This window comes from Schistocerca cancellata, chromosome 10 (genome assembly GCF_023864275.1).
Source record: "Schistocerca cancellata isolate TAMUIC-IGC-003103 chromosome 10, iqSchCanc2.1, whole genome shotgun sequence".
Classification (NCBI taxonomy): Eukaryota; Metazoa; Arthropoda; class Insecta; order Orthoptera; family Acrididae; genus Schistocerca; species Schistocerca cancellata.
In genome coordinates this window covers 219,010,944-219,033,576 of record NC_064635.1, presented here as the reverse complement: position 1 = coordinate 219,033,576, position 22,633 = coordinate 219,010,944, and the positions used below count along the sequence as shown (strand labels likewise).

The following is a 22,633-nucleotide window of genomic DNA, read 5'->3' as shown; positions in this document are numbered from 1 at the left end:
ATCCGAGTCCAGTGTCTAACCACTGCGCCACCTCGCTCGGTTCAGCTGCTCTTCAATCTCCATTGCTTTCTCTGATAGAATTACAGTGTTACTGGCAAATCACAAAGCTTTAATTTTCTTCATCTTGAATATTAATTCTCTTTCCAGCTTTCTCCTTAGTTTCCATTACTGCTTGCTCAATATACATTCATGTACTTATTTATTTATTCCTCCATCTTTAAGCTTTGCATGCAGTTGATGTCATTGTGAGTAGTATACCTGAGATGTTATAAAATATGATTGAAATGTTAAGAAACGTACTTACATACACTATGGTACTACACATAATAAAAGAACATACATGATGAAACAACATAATGTGATACATAAAGAGTTGTCCACATGGTTAATTGTTAAATGTGGACATAAACATTATGAAGTTGCTTCCTAAGTTTTACATCATGAAAGAATAGAGGGCATACCCAGAAATTTCCCAATGTGGTTAATAATAAAATATGAGGTGATCTTATTTAGTTACTTGCTTATTCATTAGGCACATAAGACAAAATACCAGAGGGGACAGACAAGTAGAGAAAGAAGGTACAAACAAACAGTGCTATAATTATTTAGTAAATCAGGTCTACTTATGAAGAGTTTTCAGCTTTCCCTTTCAGCCAGTTTTGGGTCTTATTTTTAAAGGTATTAAGAGAGGCAGATGTGCCTGCACAGTTAATGTGTTGAAAAGCTTTATACCTACATGCCTTGTGCTTTTTTTTTTAAATGTTGAGTTGTAGATATGTCTCACTTTAATGCTTGACAAGTGTTATGGTAATGAACAGAATGCCCAAGGGTGTAACTTTGTGTACAAAAAGGCACCTGTATATAAAAACAAATGAGACGGTCATTATTTGCAATTCTTTGAAATAAGGCCTATGTGACATGTTACTTTTGGTAATCCTGGAGATGCTCCTGATGGCTTTCTGGTTCCAAATAAAACTTTTCTTGGTCCCTGGAGAATTACCTGACAAAAGAGTGCCACACTGCAGATGGCAATGAAAGGAACATAGTAAGAGCAAATCAGCAGTTTTTCAGAAATGTGTGTTGTGTTCTTCTCTGAAATGTGTGTGACATTGGTGGACTGGACTTTTATACTAAAACAGTATATCAGGTTGTATACTAAAATGAGGGTGACATAGTGTCCAGTTTCACAAGAAGTGGGAAATGTGGGTGTGTTGCAGGGGCTATCTGAGGCAGACGCCACGGGCAGAGCTTAGTGATGATTCCAGTCAATGTATTTTAGAGCAGTTACATTCAATAACACAGCAAAGTGGTGCACTGTTATAACAGCTGATCTTATTTTACAGTCTTTCCTGCCAAATGAAGTGGATGAAGTCAGCGAGCACAGGGTGCTCGGTGAAGGCATAAGCATGGAAGAGACAGAAATTCGGACACCCATCAACTATGATGACTACTTGGATCAGGTAAACTCTGTTAGTTATGTTCTGCCACAGCAGTACAAATAAGCCACTACCACATAGTACTTGAAATTGGAACTAACCGTGTTGTGAGTACAGCAGTTTAGTGAGCAGCATCTGATCCGAGCCATCAGGTTTATCTTTGTGAACATTTCCACCGTAATGTTACAGCACGTTCACAATTGTGTGATGGCTAACCTGAATGAGCATCATTTCAGACGTGAACTGTAGGAGTATTGTGTGACAGTTGTTGATCTTGCAGAAGCCTTTTTAAGAATCTTGGAATTGTTGCACTAACTTCCCTTTACACTTACCCCTTAATGGGTTTTGTTGCTGGTGATTTAGAGACACAATATGAGACACACAAATCAATTTCATGTAGTCTTTGCCTACTTGCCAAGGATTGAGAAGGGAATTTCATACCCTGGTGTGGAGATATTCAACAAGCTCTCATCTGGTATAAGCAAAAGATTAGGAATCCCTACTAGCTCAAATGAAAATTAAAAACTTATCTCATTAGCCACTTTTTTGACAAATTATCTGAAGATCTAAATTCAGAAATTGAAAAGTTAACTGCATGGCAAGTAGCAGTGTTCAGTATAAAGGTGTATGAGAAATAATACATTATACCCCACAAGCTACCTAATGGTGTGTGGCGGAGGGTGCTTCTGGTACCACTAACTCATCCTCCCTTCCCTGCTCCACTTGCACGTTGCACGTAGGAAGAACGATTATCGGTAAGCCTCCGTATCAACTCTGATTCCTCAGATTTTATCGGTATGGTCATTTTGCGAGATGTATCCGGGAGGAAGTAATATGTTGTCTGCCTCTTCCAGAAAGTACTCTCTCGAAATTTCAATGCTAAGCCTCTCTGCGATGCGCAGTGCCTCTCTTGTAATGCCCACCACTGGCATTTGTTGAACTTCTCTGTAACACTCTCAGACTAACTAAATGATACCTTGATGAAACATGCCACTTTCCATTGGATCTTCTCTCTCTCTTCTATCAGTCCATTCTGGTAAGGATCCCAGGTTGACGAGCAATACTCAAGAATGATTACCATTGGTTGGACAAGTTCCTTGCAAGTTACTTCTTTTGTGGATAGCTACATTTCCTTAAGATTCTTCCAATGAAATTCAGTCTGAGATCTGCTTTTCCTGCTAGTAGTTTTATGTGGTCATTCCACTTTAGGTTGCTCTGTATAGTTACTCCTAGATATTTTATGGTAGATACGGTTTCCAGCAATTTGTCATCAATAGTGTTGTCATACAGTAGGACATTTTTTCCCTATGTACACACAGTATGTTACATTTATTTACATTCAGGGCCAACTGCCAGAGCCTGCACCACTCGTCAATCCTCTCCAGGTCATTCTGCAAACTGGCACTGTCTTCTGGGATTGCTATTTTTTATGGACAAACTCATCATCTGTGAACAATCTTAAAGAGCATCCAACACTTTCTACTAGATCATTTATACAAACTGTAAACAGTAACGGTCCTGTCACCCTTCCTGAGGGTGTTCCACGAATTACCTTTCATCTGTTGATTTTGTACCGTTAAGAGTAGATTAGATTAGATTAGATTAATACTTGTTCCATATATCATGAATATGACATTTCGTAATGTTGTGGAATGTGTCAGGTTAATAAAAGGTATCTGTACAAGATATTACATTACACAAAATATTGCATGACACTAATGTTTAAGTTGTTTTTTTTTCCCCTTAATTTATATCTAAAAATTCAGCCAGTGAGTAGAAGGAGTTGTTATCTAGAAATTCTTTTAATTTATTTTTAAATGTTAGTTGGCTATCTGTCAGGCTTTTGATGCTGTTTGGTAGGTGACCAAAGGCTTTTGTGGCAGCATAATTTACCCCTTTCTGTGCCAAAGTCAGATTTAACCCTGCATAGTGAAGATCATCCTTTCTCCTGGTGTTATAGCTATGCACACTGCTATTACTTTTGAACTGGGTTGGATTATTAACAACAAATTTCATAAGTGAATATATGTATATACTGTGAGATTACTGTGAGGATCCCTAGATGCTTAAATAGATGTCTGTAGGATGACCATGGGTGGGCTCCAGCAATTATTCTGATTACACATTTTTGAGCAATGCATACTTTGCTACTCAATGATGAATTACCCCAGAATATGATGCCATACGAAAGCAGTGAATGACAGTAGGCATAGTAAGTTAATTTCCTGAGATTCTTATCACCAAAATTTGCAATAACTCTAATAGCATACGTAGCTGAACCCAGACATTTCAGCAGACCATCAATGTGTTGCTTCCAGTTTAACCTCTCATCAATGGACACACCTAAAAATTTTGAAAATTCTACCTTAGCTACAGACTTCTGTTCAAAGTCTATATTTATTATTGGAGCTGTGCCATTTACTGTACGGAACTGTATATACTGTGTTTTATCAAAATTTAAAGAGAGACCGTTTGCTGTGAACCACTTAATAATTTTGTGAAAAACATCATTTACAATTACATCACTTAGTTCTTGGTTTTTGGATGTTATTACTATACTTGTATCATCAGCAAAAAGAACTAACTTTGCATCTTCATCAATGTGGAAGGGTAAGTCATTGTTGAGTTCTGTTTGCAAGGAAGTCTTGAATCCCACCACAAATCTTGTCCAATACTTGATAAGCTCGTATTTTTTTCACTAGCCTACAGTGCCGGATGGTTCAGACGCCTTCCTGAAGTCAAGGAACATGGCATCAACCTGAACGCCATTATCTTACAGTGCTATGGATCTCATGGAGGAACAGAGCAAGCTGAGCTTTGCAAGCATGCAGAATCCATGTTGATTTTTATAGATGAAATTTTGATACTCCAAAAATGTCGTAATACATGAGGGTAAAACATGTTCCATAGTTCTAGAACAAGTTGATATCAACGATATGTCTATAATTATGTGCATCTGTCCTACAAACTTTCTTGAAACTGGGAATGACTTGCACTTTTTTCCAATCATGAGGTACCTGTAATTGCTCCAGAAATCTACAATAAACTGCTGTTAGAAGGGAAGCAAGTTCTTTCACATGCTCTCTGTAGAATTCCACAGGTATCTAATCTAGTCCTGACACCTTTCCTCTACTGAGTGAGTGATCATTTACCTCAATATCTGCTACTGAAACATTAACACGGTGATTGAAAGGAGTGACTGTGTTCTTATCTCCCACAGTGAAACAATTTCGGAAGACCAACCTCAGTATTTTGGCCTTCTCTCTGTTATCTTCCATTTTGGCGCCAGTATGGTCACTGAGTAATTGAACAGATGATTTCAAACTGATTACTGATTTCACATAAGGCCAAAACCTGTTAGGCTTTTTACTCAGGTCAGCTGACAAAATTTTACTTTTGAAGTCACTGAATGCTTCTCTTATTGCTCTCCTTATGCTCATTTTCACTTTTTTCAGCTTTAATTTGTGAGCTAGGTTTTGACTTCTCTTAAATATGTGCTGATGCTCTCTTTGTTTACATAGCAGTTTTCTAAGATGGCTATTAATCAAAGAATACCTTCACCGAAGAGTCAAGCAGTATATTGCTCCCTCCTACGTATATCTCGCGAAGAGACCATGAGGATAAAATCAGAGAGATTAGAGCCCACACAGAGGCATACTGACAATCCTTCTTTCCACGAACAATACGAGACTGGAATAGAAGGGAGAACCGATAGAGGTACTCAAAGTACCCTCCGCCACACACCGTCAGGTGGCTTGCGGAGTATGGATGTAGATGTAGGTTAAACCATGTTGGGCTTATAGAAGCTAAACATAGGAATCGGTATTTACAGATCAAAGAGATATATTTTCTTTGAAAACTACCATTGTAATCAAGTAAATGTGTAGCCACTAATAGCTGATAAACAACAGCTTTTTGATAGAACTGAGGACGCAGCAGCTTTTCCCAAAGCAGAGGATTACTCAATGACATGGCACTAAGCAGTATAGTACACAGATTAAGTTCCTGTGGTGTCTGTAGGTTTTCCTTCTTGATGGGATCTGTGAAACTTGATAAATAATGAATTGTGTTTTATGATTAAGGGTAGTGCTGCAGAGGCACAAAGAATATCAAAGCAGTTTTTTCTTGTGACAATACTTAAGTCCAGACAGAAAGTTATGATAAAGATAAGCATTTCAAAAATAGATGTAGGCTGACTGATGATCATTAGGGCATTAACTGACTTCCAAGTGTAGAAACCTGCCTGTACAATGTGATTCAGAGTTGTCATTATACACTTATAGTTGTTGTAGAGGGGACTCAGATTTGGTAATAAACCCATATCCAGAAGAGTGTCATTTGGAAGATATATGACTTTGAAAGAATATCAAAAGATATGCTGCACATGCATCAACAAATACATACTAGCATGAGCTACAACATATGCTTGAAGTGGTGACCACAGGTTTTGTTGTACAAAGTGTACCTGTGAACAATGTTCACATACACACAGTCCAAAAGTCCTGAAGTTCCGTGAATGGCCTCTGCTGCAGGCAAGAAGATCGTCCTGTGACTCCACAGGAGTCTTTTAAATAATAGTCTTCTTGTAGCCCTTCAGGTAAAACTCCAGAGGTGTTGAACAGGGCAATCATGCTTACCAACAAATTGGACCATCGTGATGTATCGACATTTCTCTGAAAGTTTGGTGAAGGTGCTGATGGACATTGCATGAAAAGTGGACTGGTACACCATTGTGCTGGAATACCGCCTGATATCATCTGATGGATATGCAATGCCAGACCAGCATGTCTTGCATGAAGACCAAGTAGCTGTGACCCGTTAAATAGGGTGGCTGAATACATGGGCCAGTCATACAAACATGGATAATCCCAGCCCACACATCAGTACCAAAACTATGTTGAAATCTATGGGCATGTGCAGCATGAAGGTTTTCCTCATACCAAATGTGGTTGTTATGACAGTTAAGCAGACCTTCATTTGTGAAATGTGTTTCATCTGTGAAAAGAATGATTTAAGAAAAGTAGAGAATGTCACAACAATGTAGGGACTGTGCACAGTAATCTGCACAAGGCGGCGTCTGAATGTTGTCATAATCCATGGAAATGGCCAGTAGGAATAGTGTTCAGCTATGACAGCTTTGTCTCTCTGTAGAAGGTAGGTGTGTGCCTTTAGCACAAGGGTGCCAGTACAATAGTTTGTTTGCAAGGAAGGGGAGGGGCGGGGGGTGGCGAGACTGGAGGTGTGGAGCATTTGTAATATTTTGGAAGATGACCGGCAACTTGTAAGTAGCCATAAAAAAAATTATGACCGAGTTAAAAACCTAAGTAATGCTGTCTTTTAAGTCATTTTCTTGAAAAGAGACACGCCTGATTACACTATATTTTTTCCTTTGCCTGAGAGATGGGGGGAGAGAGGGCACAGCTTGCCATCATCCACAGGCTTGGGTACCCTTGCATTAGCATTTGATACTACCCTACTAACGACTGTGAGGCACATGGCAGAGTGAAAAGGTTACATCGTGCCAGTTATTAGAGGTTCTTCCCATTCCATTTGGGTATGGAGTGCAAGAATAATGATTACTTAAACACCACTGTGCACACTGTGACTAGTATAATATCACCTTTGTGATCACTATGGGAGCAACATGCAGTGTGAGCCAAAAATGACTTTAAAAATGTAGAATGATATAGAAATTCATTGAGATAACTTATAGAATCGGTAGATGCATCATTTTGTAACAAACAACCTCAAGTTCTTTTTTATGTAGTGCATCAGTACCCCATCCTGCCACCAGGAGCGCCAGCACTGTCAAAATGGCTGCTTTTGCTGACATGGAGTGTGCTTGCTATGTGTTTTGGTTTCATGAAACCATCTCTGCAGCAACTGTTCAGCATAAATTTCACACCAGAACCTCCAAGCATGCCTACAATGTACTCTTGGTACAAAAACTTTGTTGAGACAGGTTGTTCATTGCAGCTTGATAAATCACCAGGTCACCCACATTTTGAGATTATGTCGAACAGGTTAGGGAGAACTTTGTCTGCAATCCACAAAAATCAAGCATTTCACAAAAGACTGTTTGGTGAAAACTGAGTAGATGCTTACACAGAAACCATATGGAGTCACAATGGCAAAATACATTAGTGATGCAGGTGAGGTTGCTCATGGGGAATTCTATGCAGAAATTTTACATCGCATAGAGGATGACGAGACATGAACACAATAATCTTCAGTGATGAGTCAACATTTCATGTTAGTGGCACGGTGAAAACCTATGACTGCAGAATATGAGTCAACAAAAATCCACATGCAGACATGGAAAACATTCATGACAGCCCCAACATTAATGTGTTTTGTTTTGTTAGCAAATTGAAGGTGTGTTCCCTTTTTTCTTCACAGAGAAAATTGTCACTGGTATTGTGTACCTGAATATGCTTGAAAACTTTTGAATTCCAAAGATTGATAGGTCAATGAGGGGGACTGAGATGGGATGGTTTACTACCAACAAGATGGTGCACCATCTCATTTCCTCACAGAAGTTAAAAGTTTCCTTGATAATCACTTCCCAAGTGATGGATTGGGCATGGAGAGCCAATTGCATGGCCACCTCACTCTTCAGATTTGACACCATTGGATTTTTTTCTTTGGGGTTTTATTAGAGATCATCTGTAAGTTCTCCACTGCTAAACAACATAGCCAACCTGAAAAATCGAATGTACACTACTGTTGCACAAGTTATTCCCACTTTTCTGTAACAAGTGTGGGAAGAAATTGATTACTGGTGGGATGTTTGCCGCATTACAAATGGTAGTCACATCAAACCAGAATACCACTTGACACCTTTATGCGGAACTTCAGATTGTTTACTATAAAATGACACATCTACCAATTCTGTAAGTCATCTCAGTAAATTTCTGTATCATTCTGAAACTGTAAAGTCATTTTTGACTCACCTTGTAAAGGGAGTTCCATTACCTTTTGACTGAGCCTGTAGTTTAATTTCATATCCTTACAAACTGTTACACCCAGGCCGATTTCAGCTGTGACTCATTGGTCTTGTAGTCATACAATACTACTTTTTTTCATTTTATGATTTGCATATTTTTTCATTTTTGAACATTTAAAGTAATTTGTCAGTCTTTGCACTCCTTTGAAATCTTATCAAGATCTGACTAAATATTTCTGCTGCTTTTTTCAGACAGTATGCCATTTTAGATAAATGCATCATCTGCATAAGGTCTGAGAATGTTATTAATATCATTTGCCAGGTCATTAATATACAACATAAATATGTCTCATCCTCCCTACCAATAAATCCCCAACACAGTTACAAATTTTACTTTATACCCTGTACGATCATACTTTTGATAACAATTATAGATGTGATAATGAGTCAGAAGCTTTTTACAAGCATCTACCTGAGTGCCTTGATCCATTGTTTTCAGAATGTCATGTGAGAAGTGTGAGTTGGTTTTCACTGGTCAATGTTTTCAGAACCCATGCTGGTTGGTATAGAGGAGGCCAAGCTCTTTGCAACCCCTCACTGTGTTAGAGCTCAGAATATGTTCTAAGATTCTACAACAAATGGATGTTAAGGGTATTGGACGGTAATTTTGTGGATTACTTATGCTACCACTCTTATTGATGGATGTGTCCTGGGCTTTCTTCCAACTACTGGTCATAGTTTTTTGTTCAAGGGATTTACCATTTATTGTAGTTAAAAGAGGTGCTGACTCAGACAGTCTCATACTCATACATTATATCTGATTTTCTCCATATAAGTGCAGATTTTTCTAGATTCCTGGATGTCATAGAAGTAGATCACAGTACCGAGACAATTTGCCATCTTGGCCAACAGATGAAAGGCCACCTTAACCTTGTATGGATTCTGGCATTTAATGTTTCCCACACAGAAGACTAGCTATAGAATTTTCAGTACTTCTTTCTTTTGTGTCGCTAGTCTGATGTTCTTGGCTCAGAGAGTTTCCGTAATATGATCTACCAGATGAGACCAAAATGTTGTATACTCATTAGCTGCTTTTATGTCATCTCATTGTCTTTGTAGAGCTGTACCATGGGAAGCAAGGAGAGGATGTTGGTTGGTGGCCGGTATCCTTGTTCTATAACACAAACTGAACGCAATTAATAACTGGGTTCCTTATTCATAAACAAAGAGCTACTGAACTTAAGTTTCCTTGTGCTGTGGTACAATCTCTCTTCTGTATAGTCCATGTAGTCTCAATGCTGTTGAAGCAGAAGTCCACTATGTTCACTATAAGGTTGCTATGTGCTGCCTGTCTCTGTACTAGAGGCTAAGTCTGCGATTAAGTCTTAGTGAAGCGCTGGAAGTCCATGGCATATGGACTTGAACTAATTGACATAACAGGCGAACTAACTGACTGAACTGGCCCCCCGGTCTGTGGTGGCGATCCTAAATACTAGCGGCTGAAAGGGCACTGGCGGTGTGTTTCCAGTGAGTCTTTTCATTGGCCTCTATCAATATTCTTGTAACCTCTACGCCACATGGCGTGGTGGTGCCAGCATAGGCCAGCACAAAAAAGTAAGGGAATTTTTTAATTTTGTGGGCTTTATACATCCAATTTTCAAAAACATTTTTTATCTTGTTTTTAAACATGGTCCTGATGTATTTTTGCATTTTCAACTGTTTTGAATATTTAATTTAGTGTTGTCTGTAAAAAAAATTATACGTGTTTTCGAGTACTCAGTGAATTTCTACTTTAAAAGCATGGATCAAAGAATTTGCATTAAATTTTGCTCGAAAAGTGGAATAGTACAGCCCCCACTTATAATGTTGACTGCAGCCTTCAGTGAATCTACTATGAGTAAGCCAAGAGTTTATGGGTGGTATAAACATTTCAAAGGTGGTCGAAAGATGTTGAAGACGATGACCATCCTGGATGCCCAATTACTGGTGACACTGTGAAGAAGTAAAGAAAATCATTCAGTAAAATTGCCAGATCACCATTAGAAAGGTCGTTGATGCTGTTGGCATAGCCTATGGCTTACGCCAAGCAATTTTTTCAGATGTTTTATGTACCAGCAAGGTTTGTTGCAAAATTTCAACCAAAAACTATGTCGCATAGAAATTGCTCAGAAATTGCCGAGTGAAGTTTGCAATGATCCAGAACTTCTAAAGAAGGTTGTAAGAGGTGATGAAACATCAGTTTATGAGTATGACATTGAAACAGGGGCCCAGTTGTCCCAGTGGAAACTGCCTGAAGACCTAAGACTGAAAAAACTTCAACAAGCTCAATCACATGTGGAGGTTCTTCTTACTGTTTTCTTAGATTACAATGGGATATTGCATCATGAGTTCCTACCTTATGGGCTTATGGTCAATAAGGAATACTACCTAGGAGTTACGTGCTGTTTGTGTGAAGCAATCCAAAGAAAATGACCGGAATTGTGGTAGAGCACTTGTGGAAATTGCATCATGATAATGTTCTTGGTCACACCTCAATGCTTGTGATGTTTTGGGAAAAATTTGACAGACATGACCCCTTGAAACTTCTCTCCATTCCCAAGGCTGACGAGAACCAGGAAAGGATATTATTTTGCCACCACTGATGGGACAAAAGCAGAATCACTGTAGGAGCTGACACCATGATGGAAAGTGAGTTCCAGAAGTACTTCCAAGATTGGAAAAAATGCTTGTACAAGTGTATTATATCTGAAGGGGATTACTTTAAAGGGGACAAAGGTGATGTTGATGAATAAATAAAGATTCCTTAAGAAAAACAAAAATTCTCATTACTTTTTGATCACACCTCACGAGTATTTGTTTATCCTGAATATAATCTCATGGCGTACCAGCTGTTTTTAGAGATGGTCAGCATCATACTCTACACAGGACCTGTGAAGCAAAGCAGAACAAAGCAAGCAAGAGAATGGTGCAGGTGGATGCCTGCAAATGATAAATCTGTCTGGGTAGGCTTATGGTACACAGCATGTGCTGGAGACCTGTCTTTCTTCTGTCAAGGTAGTATGTCTAAAAACATTTCACATATATTCCCGTAAATGGATTTGAGATGATCCAATAACTCCATCAGTTTTCCTCAACATGGAAACACAATATTAATGAATCATCATTGTATCTTCAGAACTTCTAAAACTGCAGTATTAAGCATTTCCTCTACAAAATATTTCACAAAGGAATCTCCCATAGGGTGTGAAAATGTACTATTCTACACAGCACTGACAATCTGTTCAAAAGACAGGCAATCAAATAAAATCTACAGGGTGTTTCAAAAATGACCGGTATATTTGAAACGGCAATACAAACTAAACGTGCAGCGATAGAAATACACCGTTTGTTGCAATTTGCTTGGGACAACAGTACATTTTCAGGCAGACAAACTTTCGAAATTACAGTAGTTACAATTGTCAACAACAGATGGCGCTGCGGTCTGGGAAACTCTATAGTATGATATTTTCCACATATCCACCATGCGTAGCAATAATATGGCGTGGTCTCTGAATGAAATTACCCGAAACCTTTGACAACGTGTCTGGCGGAATGGCTTCACATGCAGATGAGATGTACTGCTTCAGCTGTTCAATTGTTTCTGGATTCTGGAGGTACACCTGGTCTTTCAAGTGTCCCCACAGAAAGAAGTCACAGGGGTTCATGTCTGGCAAATAGGGAGGCCAATCCACGCCACCTCCTGTATGTTTCGGATAGCCCAAAGCAATCACACGATCATCGAAATATTCATTCAGGAAATTAAAGATGTTGGCCGTGCGATGTGGCCGGGCACCATCTTGCATAAGCCACGAGGTGTTCACAGTGTCGTCTAAGGCAGTTTGTACCGCCACAAATTCACGAAGAATGTCCAGATAGCGTGATGCAGTAATCGTTTCGGATCTGAAAAATGGGCCAATGATTCCTTTGGAAGAAATGGCGGCCCAGACCAGTACTTTTTGAGGATGCAGGGACGATGGGACTGCAACATGGGGCTTTTCGGTTCCCCATATGCGCCAGTTCTGTTTATTGACGAAGCCATCCAGGTAAAAATAAGCTTCGTCAGTAAACCAAATGCTGCCCACATGCATATCACCGTCATCAATCCTGTGCACTATATCGTTAGCGAATGTCTCTCGTGCAGCAATGGTAGCGGCGCTGAGGGGTTGCTGCGTTTGAATTTTGTATGGATAGAGGTGTAAACTCTGGTGCATGAGACGATACGTGGACGTTGGCGTCCTTTGGACCGCAGCTGCAACACGGCAAACGGAAACCCAAGGCCGCTGTCGGATCACCTGCTGCACTAGCTGCGCGTTGCCCTCTGTGGTTGCCGTACGCGGTCGCCCTACCTTTCCAGCACGTTCATTCGTCACGTTCCCAGTCCGTTGAAATTTTTCAAACAGATCCTTTATTGTATCGCTTTTCGGTCCTTTGGTTACATTAAACCTCCGTTGAAAACTTCGTCTTGTTGCAACAACACTGTGTTCTAGGTGGTGGAATTCCAACACCAGAAAAATCCTCTGTTCTAAGGAATAAACCATGTTGTCCACAGCACACTTGCACGTTGTGAACAGCACACGCTTACAGCAGAAAGACGACGTACAGAATGGCGCACCCACAGACTGCGTTGTCTTCTATATCTTTCACATCACTTGCAGCGCCATCTGTTGTTGAAAATTGTAACTACTGTAATTTCGAAAGTTTGTCCGCCTGAAAATGTACTGTTGTCCCAAGCATATTGCAACAAATGGTGTATTTCTATCGCTGCTCGTTTAGTTTTTATTGCTGTTTCAAATATACCGGTCATTTTTGAAACACCCTGTAAGTGCAGATAGAACATGCTAAACTTGCTGGAGTCCAGTGACAAAGAATCAACTATAGGTACTTTTGTAAACAATGAAATGGTATCAAAGCTAACAAATATAGAAGAACTTACAACACTCTAATGAAATCTGCTGTTTTATGCATGATGTTTAGATGTTTCCACAAAAGTGCTCAACAATTTTGCTAAATATTTGGCCACCCAGTAAATAGGTGTAGATGTGTTGGTCTGAAAGGCAAAGCTTTTAGAACCAGCTACAAACAAGCTTCTGATTTTCCTATTCATGTGGGTGGAACTGTTGTACCTTTCTTCATGACAATTTTGTTCACTTAATTTGGCTTTCAAATCCTTTATCTCTTATATTTGTTTCTTCCCATTTGCCTCAATCCAACAAAGCTATTGCATGATATTGTGCATCGTTGGAAGGCTGTATAATCTGAGAGGCACAGAGGCAGCTTTGCTTTGATTATAGGTCATGGGACCTTTGTTGATCTTCCATGAATCATCAAGCTGTTTCTTACATGGTGACCATCATGAATTGGGTGTTTTCAAATAGGTGTTATGCACCACTTGTGTAGTTACTGTGGAGGAGCTGTCACCTTGCTACATAATGCCATTTCAGTAGAGATGAAGCAGTGAATGGTAAAGCACTGTTTCTTTGCATGTGACACAAGTGTTCTTATTGGTATATCTGTTTGGTATGTCTGTCATGGCAGATCAGTGGCTTCTTCATGTCATTTCAGCCTTGAGTGCCAACATACTGACATCAGCATCTGTAAAATTGTCAGTTAGAGAACAACAGGAATTATAGTAAAGAGGAAGCCATGTGGTCCAACTGAGACCATAACAAAATCCATATTCTGTTCAACCACATAAAAAAAATTTACAATACCCATGTGTAATGTCGACAATCTGTAAAATGCATATATTTGCCAGACAATTTTTGTGTCACATTTTGTAGAAACTCATTTTGTATAACTTAATTCATAATTGTTAATTCCTGCAGCCATATAATCTGGTATGAAATACCTCACGATTGGTGGCAAACATGTTAATAATTTTGAACACCCTTGATTATCTGTACCTTCTCCTGGTTCCCATCTGTTACCGTAGTGAAGGATTTTTTAAAATCATTAAACAACTAGAAATGCCTAGTAAACAGAAAAAAGCATCCCACTCTTAATGGAGAGAAATCTTCAGACATAAAAGAACTTTGGGAATACCCAAAGGAGTGATACAGGACCATTATTTTTCATTATATAAACCACAAAAAGGGCACTGTCTGAACTTCTGTGAGATTTTTTTCAGATAATGTTCCTCTTTTGTAGAGAAGTGACAGCATTAGAAAACTGTAGTGAAATGCATGAAGGCCTCTTGAGGATTGACAGTTGACCCTCTACATAAAAAAATGACATACTGCATGTAAGTAGATGGAGAGATCTATTATTGTGTGATTACAGATTTGTAGACAAATTATTGGAAGCATTTACTGCTGTTAAATACCTGGGGGTAAGCAAATGGACTGATTTAAGTTGGAACAACCACATAAAACTACTTGCAGGTAAGGCAGATGCCAGACTGAGATTCATTTAAAGAATCCTTATAAAGTGTAGTCCATCCATGGAGGAGGTAGGTTACAGAACCATGATTCGACCAATACTTAAATAATGCTCATCAGTCTGCAACACTTACCATACAGGATTGATAACCGAAATAGAAAAATGTCCAAAGAAGACCATTTCGTTTCATCACAGATTCATTTAGCAAGTGCAAAAACATCAGGAAGATGCTTGGCCAACTCCAGTGGCACACACTACAAGAGAGTTGTTGCACATGGTGGTATGGTTTACTGTTAAAATTCCTTTAGTGTACAGTCCTAGATGAGTCAGCCATTATGTGGTTTGTATAAAAAGTATCAGAAAAGTTTCAGAATAATTAATTTGTTTGAGATATTGCTGCAATGCCTCAAAATTCTTCAAAGCCCTCGAGTGTTGACACACTTTCGACAGTAACTTTCCCATGAATCAAAGGCTTCCTGTTTGGCAGATATTGGTGGGCCCTTAAGAGAACATGTGTGAGCTTCTTTGATGGCACTGAGGGTCCCATGGTGGATTTCACTTTTGGGAATAAGAAATAGTCTGCTCGAGCTAATCTGGGACTGTAATGGCGTTGGGGAATCTTCCTGATGCCATTTATCATCAGGTTGTTGGTGACCGTGGAGCAGGTGTAGCTGGGTGCGTTGTAGTGATGCGATTTACAGTTTCCTGCAATGGCTTGCCTGGTGGCTGGCTGGTGTACACTGTCATCTTATCAAAGCAATTGTATCTGTGACATGCGCGCACTTAACAGACAGTCTGAACTCAGCACTTGACGCACACATTGTATGTTGTTGTCAGTTCTTGTCATCAACAGCCATCAAATAGGGGGCTCATCTTTCACACTGTCTTGGCCATCTTTGAATAGCTTGTGTCATTTAAAGACTGGCGTTTGTGACATGCTTTGATCCTCGAATCATGTCCAATGTCTTTGTACTAGATTTCCCCAGTATGAAAAAAAAATTTGATTGCAAAACACTGTTCAATCATTTCCTGCATTTTGTGCTGGCACTGAGTTACTCAACAGGGTTCCACTAGAAAGACGATCTTGCCTGAACGAATGCTTGCAGATGTCTTGCACTTGGTGCACGTTGGAGGTGACATTCCCCACCATCAAGCATGTGTGGTGCGAGTGTGCTGTGACATATGAGTGCATCAGGAAAAAATTGTTGTCGATGCTTTTTACTCAGACTCTGTAGCTCACAAAAAAGACCAAGAAGGTAAGATTAGAGAGATTCAGTTTCACTCGGAGGCTTACCAGCAATCATTCTTTCCACAGAACATTCGGGAGTGGAACAGGAAATAGGAAAGTGACAGTGATACAAAAAGTACTCTCCACCATACACCACAAAATGGCCAGCATGTGCACGTGTGCAAAACACACACACACACACACACACACACACACACACACACACACACACACACACACATGTACATACATGTCAGTCTTGCTGCAGGTTTTCTACTTTCAGCAGTTGTTAAATTTATGGTCCAGTTGTGCCACTAAAGTTATTAGTATGTATTTTTGTTTGAAAGTTGAGTAAAAACAGTGTTCATTGTAATATAAAGTCATTCCATACAAGTCAGAGAGAGGGCACCGAGTAACACCATTTCTAGTGATACACAGAGTAGTATTTCTAATCTCTTGTGCAGGAACCAGCAGATAATGAGGTGACGAACAATGGAAGTGAGGACGGAGGCAGTGTCAATGGTGGCTCACTCGACTATGAAGATGACTTTGAAGATGAGGAGGGAGAAGCAAATCACCAAGAAACTCCTCCTGTGCTTGGTGATGCAGCAGAAAAGGAACCAGAAGAGCAGAAATCCACTTCTATCCCAGAGATCCAGGTGGATGGCGAGCTGCTGAAGGATGACAAGCTGAGACAAGGAACTCCTGAGGTGGTGAGTTTTGAATTTTACAGTTTTCAGAACATACTAGCATCATACAGTGTTTAGTACAGATCACAGATTCATCTCCATGTCCAAGAGTGTTATCAGCTTGATTTGAAATAATGTGCAAAACTGTGACATTAGCACTATATGAGATATAAAAGAGGTTTGTCTTTACCTTCAAGTTAAAAATGAAACAAGTAGATCAAGGCTAAAAGCAAAGAAAACAACAAGAGGAAAAGAAACTACAATTTTTGACACAGACGCAGTTTATTTAAATTCTGCTACTGTAATTTTGATCTTAAAGCCATGTTTAGGTGGTTAGACGGGAAGGTGCACCAGCATATGGACAAGTTTACCAGAAAACTGTACTGAGTGTGGTTTGCACATAGAAACCTCTCTCATTGTGTTGACATGCAGACAGTTCTGTTTTATGGAAATAACATTCTGGGGCAAGATAGCTAAGGTACAAGGAAGTGTTTATTCTACAGAGTTGTGCAATGAAAATATCATGTAAAGCCAATAACTGAATTTTTTGTAGAAGATTCTTTAGAATACTTTGGATTCTTACAGTTATGAGCTAGTACAAATTTTTCTACTGGTACAGTAAGAGTAAGTTAGGTTTCACTAATTGAAATACTAGAACTGAAAGAAATTGCCTTTAGACTTTTGTCTGACTTTGTGGGATTCAGAATGGAGTTTTATATTTTGATGCAAAAGTTTTCAACAGGTTTCCTGCAAACACCAGGTGGTAAATTGGAAATACATAACTATTTAAAACCAAAGCAAAATTGTACCTAATTAGCCACTTTGTACCTAATTTATTAAAATGATTAGGCTCAGTGATATTATGATTAACACAAACATTCATTTTAAATAGATTTTTAACTTTTGAGCAATACAGGCAGTACAGTTACGTTAGAGAAATCTGTGAATCAGTAAGTAGAAACAACAGTTAAACAGTGTAGGAGGAAGAGCAGTTGCTGTTTTTAAAATAAATAATTTTCCACTAATATGTGCAGTACCTTTGTGTATAACAAATTTTGAAAGAAGTATCTAGAATTAATTCCCACAGTGTCATTATGAACTGGTTTGCACTAGTCACAATTAGCTACCTCTGACTGTTGGTGTATAAGTACATCCAGTGCACTCCCTTGGAGGCTTTCCTTCATGACAGCTTCAATGTGTAAATGAATGAATGAGCAGCAACTATATGAGAAAGCTTATTGTACCATGGAAGAATTCACAGATCTCTGTGTACACATATTTGCTTGTCATAAACATTCTAGGTCCACAAAATGTCACATCACTCTACAGGTTCTAATCTTGTAGAATAATCATTGTATGAATCCCATGAAGTGCTCTGGAATTTTTAATGGGCAGTATCTATGGAAATTATGTTTGCTGTTTGCATTGTGGTTGTTAACTCTAAAGTTCTTCCTAAATTTATTTTTCTATCCTTAGGCAGTAAATGTATTGATTGGTAAGTTTAAAAATACAAAGTTCATTCAGGAGCCTGAACAAGATGTTCAGACATCAACTTTATATAATATTTTTACTACACACTTCTGTAGAATAAATACCTTTTTGACCACAGCTGCATTGCTACAGAAATTAAGCCATAGGGCAGTATCCAAAGTCTGCTAACAGTCCCACTGTGGCTCATGATGCTGAGAGAGATTTCTGTGTGTAAAGCAGGCACAAATGAACTTTTTGGTGAACTTATCCACTTGCTGGTGCTGCCTCAGTTTATTACTGATCTGGATGCCAAGGTATTTCACACATGGAGTCCCACCCAGTGTGTGCCCATTGTTCTGTACCTCTGAAACTGTGTGGTTATAATTAAGTGCAGCTAGTCACAGAGGTCCAATGGTGGCTGTAATTATCATATGATAGCACTACTTGATAGATATGCTAATGTGTTAATGTAGAGCTGATTTATGCTGGAAAAGAATTAGTTTGAATTGTGGCCACCAGGTGTAAATCTAGTGCTTACACAGTTTCGTTGGCATTATGACATCCACGCTGTCATTTGACAAGCCATAGCATAAGTGAACAGTATGGCTATTGGGAAGAGAGACTGCGCGCTGTTAGTGAAACTGTTTTACATGTTCAGTAGGAATTACAGTGCTGCACTGAGAGTGTGTTGCTGATTGAAAGGTCAGAGGAGAGGCCTGATGTCACTAAATGGTTTAAAGAAGATGATAATTAAATTAGAAAACACATGTGAGCTTGGTGTGGCACCTGGAAGAGGAAGGTGTCCTATCCCAGTGGAAGTTATTGATGAATTTGCTGTTGTTGTAACTGACCATGCAGCACATGTGTTGGGTAATGCTAGGGCTTGTGCAGTATCACTAGAATTGTCTGTCCCACAGTCAACACCGTGGAAACTTTTGTGGGTTATTTTGCACTGGTACTCATATGAGATCCAGATTGTGCTGCAGCTGAGATCTTGAGACCCGCAGCAACATTCTGGATGTGCTCTACAGTTTCTGGGATGGATCAAAGTTGATAACATGTGGCAAGGCAGTACTCTATAGAGTGATACATACTTTACTCCAGAGTAGTGAATACACAGAAGTGCCAAATTTAGTGTGCTGTTAGGGTATATGTTGTACACAGAGAGCCATTGAACTTGCCGTATGTGTTGTGTGAGTTCACAAGCACCTTTATTCTCAGTCCATTCTTCTTTGAAGACATTACTCTCAGAGTACCCATCAAGTATATCCTGCACCATCTGGATATTATCGAGACCTCCTTGAGCAGCATATAATTCCTGCTTTGGAAGGGTGCAACTGTTTGGAAACCAATGTTTTCATGCAAGATGGAGCAACACCTCATGTTGCTTACCCAGTGAAAGATCTGCTTAATGCAATCTTCCATGAATGTTTTACCTCCATAAGTTTTCCAGGTGCATGGTCTGCAGGATCACCTTATCTGAATCCATGTGACTTATGGATCTGGGTTATCTAAAAAACTGCATTTACCAGGTTGGTCTCTACCTGATCTGAAAGCCAGTCTACAGGAATGCATTGCTCAGATTCCACCAACTGCTGTGAACAATTGTTTATCACATTGTTTTGTGGATGCAGCATCTCATTGATGTCTCCGGTGCTCGTGTTGAAGAAATTGTGTAAAAGGCAGTTAATGATAAATTCAGCATTATGCCTTTCTTACTTGTTTGATCTTTTCTGCCCATGTCCCACTCCTAACCCATTACCTATGCAGATATTTCTGTACATCTTTCTTGCACTGAAAGTGCCAAATTTGAAGCTGGCAGCCATAATCGGAACTAATTTTTCCCCGTGTAAATTGGTTCTGCGTTAATGCATTAGCATACCTACCAAGTTCCCCTGCCATACAATAATTACAACTCATTACAGCTCACACTGGATCTCTGTGAGTAGAGACTTTAATTGTGACCACCTGGTACTTATAAGTAAGTTTTGTTTGCCAGAAATTGCATAATAAGAGTTTCTGTAAGGTTGAGGAGTAAGCTGTTTACTTTGAAACAGCTGTAAGCCTGTTCCATTGTTCACCAGACTGTTTCTAATGTGGATCGCTCTGAGCTGTTTGTCAGTATGCTCATGTCAGCATCAACATCACAGCTAGTGGAATGTTCCAGTGTCATAGGCCAATGATATATAAAGGTCAAGAATAGGAGTACGCCAAGAACCAAACCTTGTAGGACACTACACTTATTTTTTGCCTTTCCCAGTTTGGTTTAATTTTGATGGTAGCTTTCATTATTGCAACCATCTGTTTCTGTTTTTTTATGTAAGGAATTACCTTTAATAATACAATATTTTAGTTTCTCTAATAAAATTTTATTATTTACTCAATTGGAGGCTGTGACCAGACAGAACTGTCTGTGAGACCAGATAATGCTTCCTCTCCAGAGAAGCAGATACAGTGCCCCTGCTGAGCAGTTGTTGAATGATTGTTCTCTTACACGCGATCCCGTCACATGATGTGACCACTGCTTATGTCCGATGTCAATGTGCAGTTACCACTCATAGACTGCAGGTGGAAGCACTAGCAGTGGAGGGTATATCAAGTGTGTCAGGGGAACACAGAAAACAGTGCAGCCATTAATCATATGAATTTATATATTCCAGAGATACATTACTGTTATCATAGTGCAGTTGTAGTCGTAATGCAGAAACAGAGAAGTTTATCTGACATCCAAGAGGGCATGATCTTGGCTTTTGGGCCAAGGGTGGAAGTGTTTCCAGAATGGCTAAGTCTGTAAAGTGTTTGCATGCTGTTGCGGTTAAAGTATACCGCACATGGAAAGATGTCAATAACCAAAACCATCACCAAGGCAACTGTGGTACAATACGGACCGTAGATTGCAGGGGTGAATGACGGCTGTGGACGTGTTTGCAGGCAAATAGATGTGCAGCTGTTGAGCAACTGACCGCCTAGATGATTCAGGGGACTACCAGCAAAGTCTGCTCAGTGAATGTTTAGTATACATTGCTGCTTATAGGCCTCCATAACGGTGCCTGGTTCATGAACCCCTTTCTGACTGCTGTTCATTGGCAGTGAGTGCAACTGCACATCCGCTGAGTGGAGACTAGTGGCCTATTGAGATGAATTATGTTTTATGCCCCGTCGCTCAGATGGCCATTGGTATATATGGTGTGAAACGTCTGAAAGCAGACACCCTGCAGCAATCATCGGAAGGGTCCAAGCCGAAGGGCATTTCCTGGGTGATCTCATCAGTCTGGAAGGCACAGTGCATCAACTCAAGTGTGCATCTATCTTTGGCGGACCATGTCAACCCCTACATGCAGGTTTTTTCCTCAGCTTGCTGGCATCTACTAGCAGGACAATACAACGTTAGGTGCGTTATGGGGCCCCTTAGGGACAAGGCTGCCAAGAAGGGAAGAAAACCAATGTGCACTCAGTGTACATACTGGGCGGAGTCATTCCAGATGTGGAACGGGTCCTGCTGGATGCCATGAAGAGCACAGGTTGCAGCCAACTGCAAGTCATTGCTCACATCAGTACCAATGATGTGTGTCACTTTGGATCAGAAGAGATTCTCTCTGGTTTTGAGCAGCTAACAGAAGTGGCTACCAGACTTGCTTGCAAGATGAAAGCAGAGCTGATCATTTGCAGCATAGTCGACAGGACCAATTGCGGACCTCTGGTACAGAGACGGTGGAGGTCTGAATCAGAGGCTCAGACGGTTCTGCAACCATATAGGCTGCTCATTCCTCAACTTGCGCCAAAGGGTTGTTGGGTTTCAGGTTCTCTGAATAGGACAGGTGTCCACTACACACAAAAGGTGGCTACACGGATAGCAGGGGCTGTGTGACATGGACTGGATGGCTTTTTAGGTTAGAATATCTCAGGAAAACACAAGAAGGGCTTCAGTCACAAAGGGTGCAGGCCAAACAGAGGAAGATTGTAGATACAGGAACTATCTGTATAACAGTTGTAAATCATCCTAACTGTGTTTGGAGAGTAACAGAGCTCCAAGCGCTAATAGAAAGCATTGATGCTCAAATTGTTATAGGCACTGAAAGCTGGCTAAAGCTGGAGATGAGCTCAGCCAAAAATTTTCTGAAGAACCTAATGGTGTTCCAAAAGGACATGCTAAGCATGGTTGGTGATGGCATGTTTGTTGCTGTTAGAAGTAGCTTATCTTGTCCCGAAATTGAAGTTGATAGTTCCTGTCAGTTAGTATGGGGAGAGGTCATTGTTGGTAACTGGAATAAAATAATAATTAGATCCTTTTACTGACCTCCCAATTGTGATGATACAGTTGCTGAAATGTTCAAAGAAAACTGGAGTTTGAATTCAAACACGTACCCAATTCATACAATTATAGTTGGTGGTGATTTTAATTTACCCTCTATATTTTGGTAAAAATACATGTTTAATTCCAGAGGTA

The 22,633-nt window shown here is 39.8% G+C and overlaps 1 protein-coding gene across 1 annotated transcript in view; it reads left to right on the top strand.

Annotated features, from left to right (window-relative positions):
* Window positions 1–22,633, top strand: part of LOC126106282 (serine/arginine repetitive matrix protein 1-like) — a 195,088-nt gene that overhangs the window by 74,821 nt on the left and 97,634 nt on the right. The window contains exons 9-10 of the mRNA XM_049912503.1: window positions 1,344–1,460; window positions 16,492–16,740. Of these exons, the coding sequence (XP_049768460.1) occupies window positions 1,344–1,460; window positions 16,492–16,740 (366 nt within the window). The remainder of the gene's footprint in view (window positions 1–1,343; window positions 1,461–16,491; window positions 16,741–22,633) is intronic.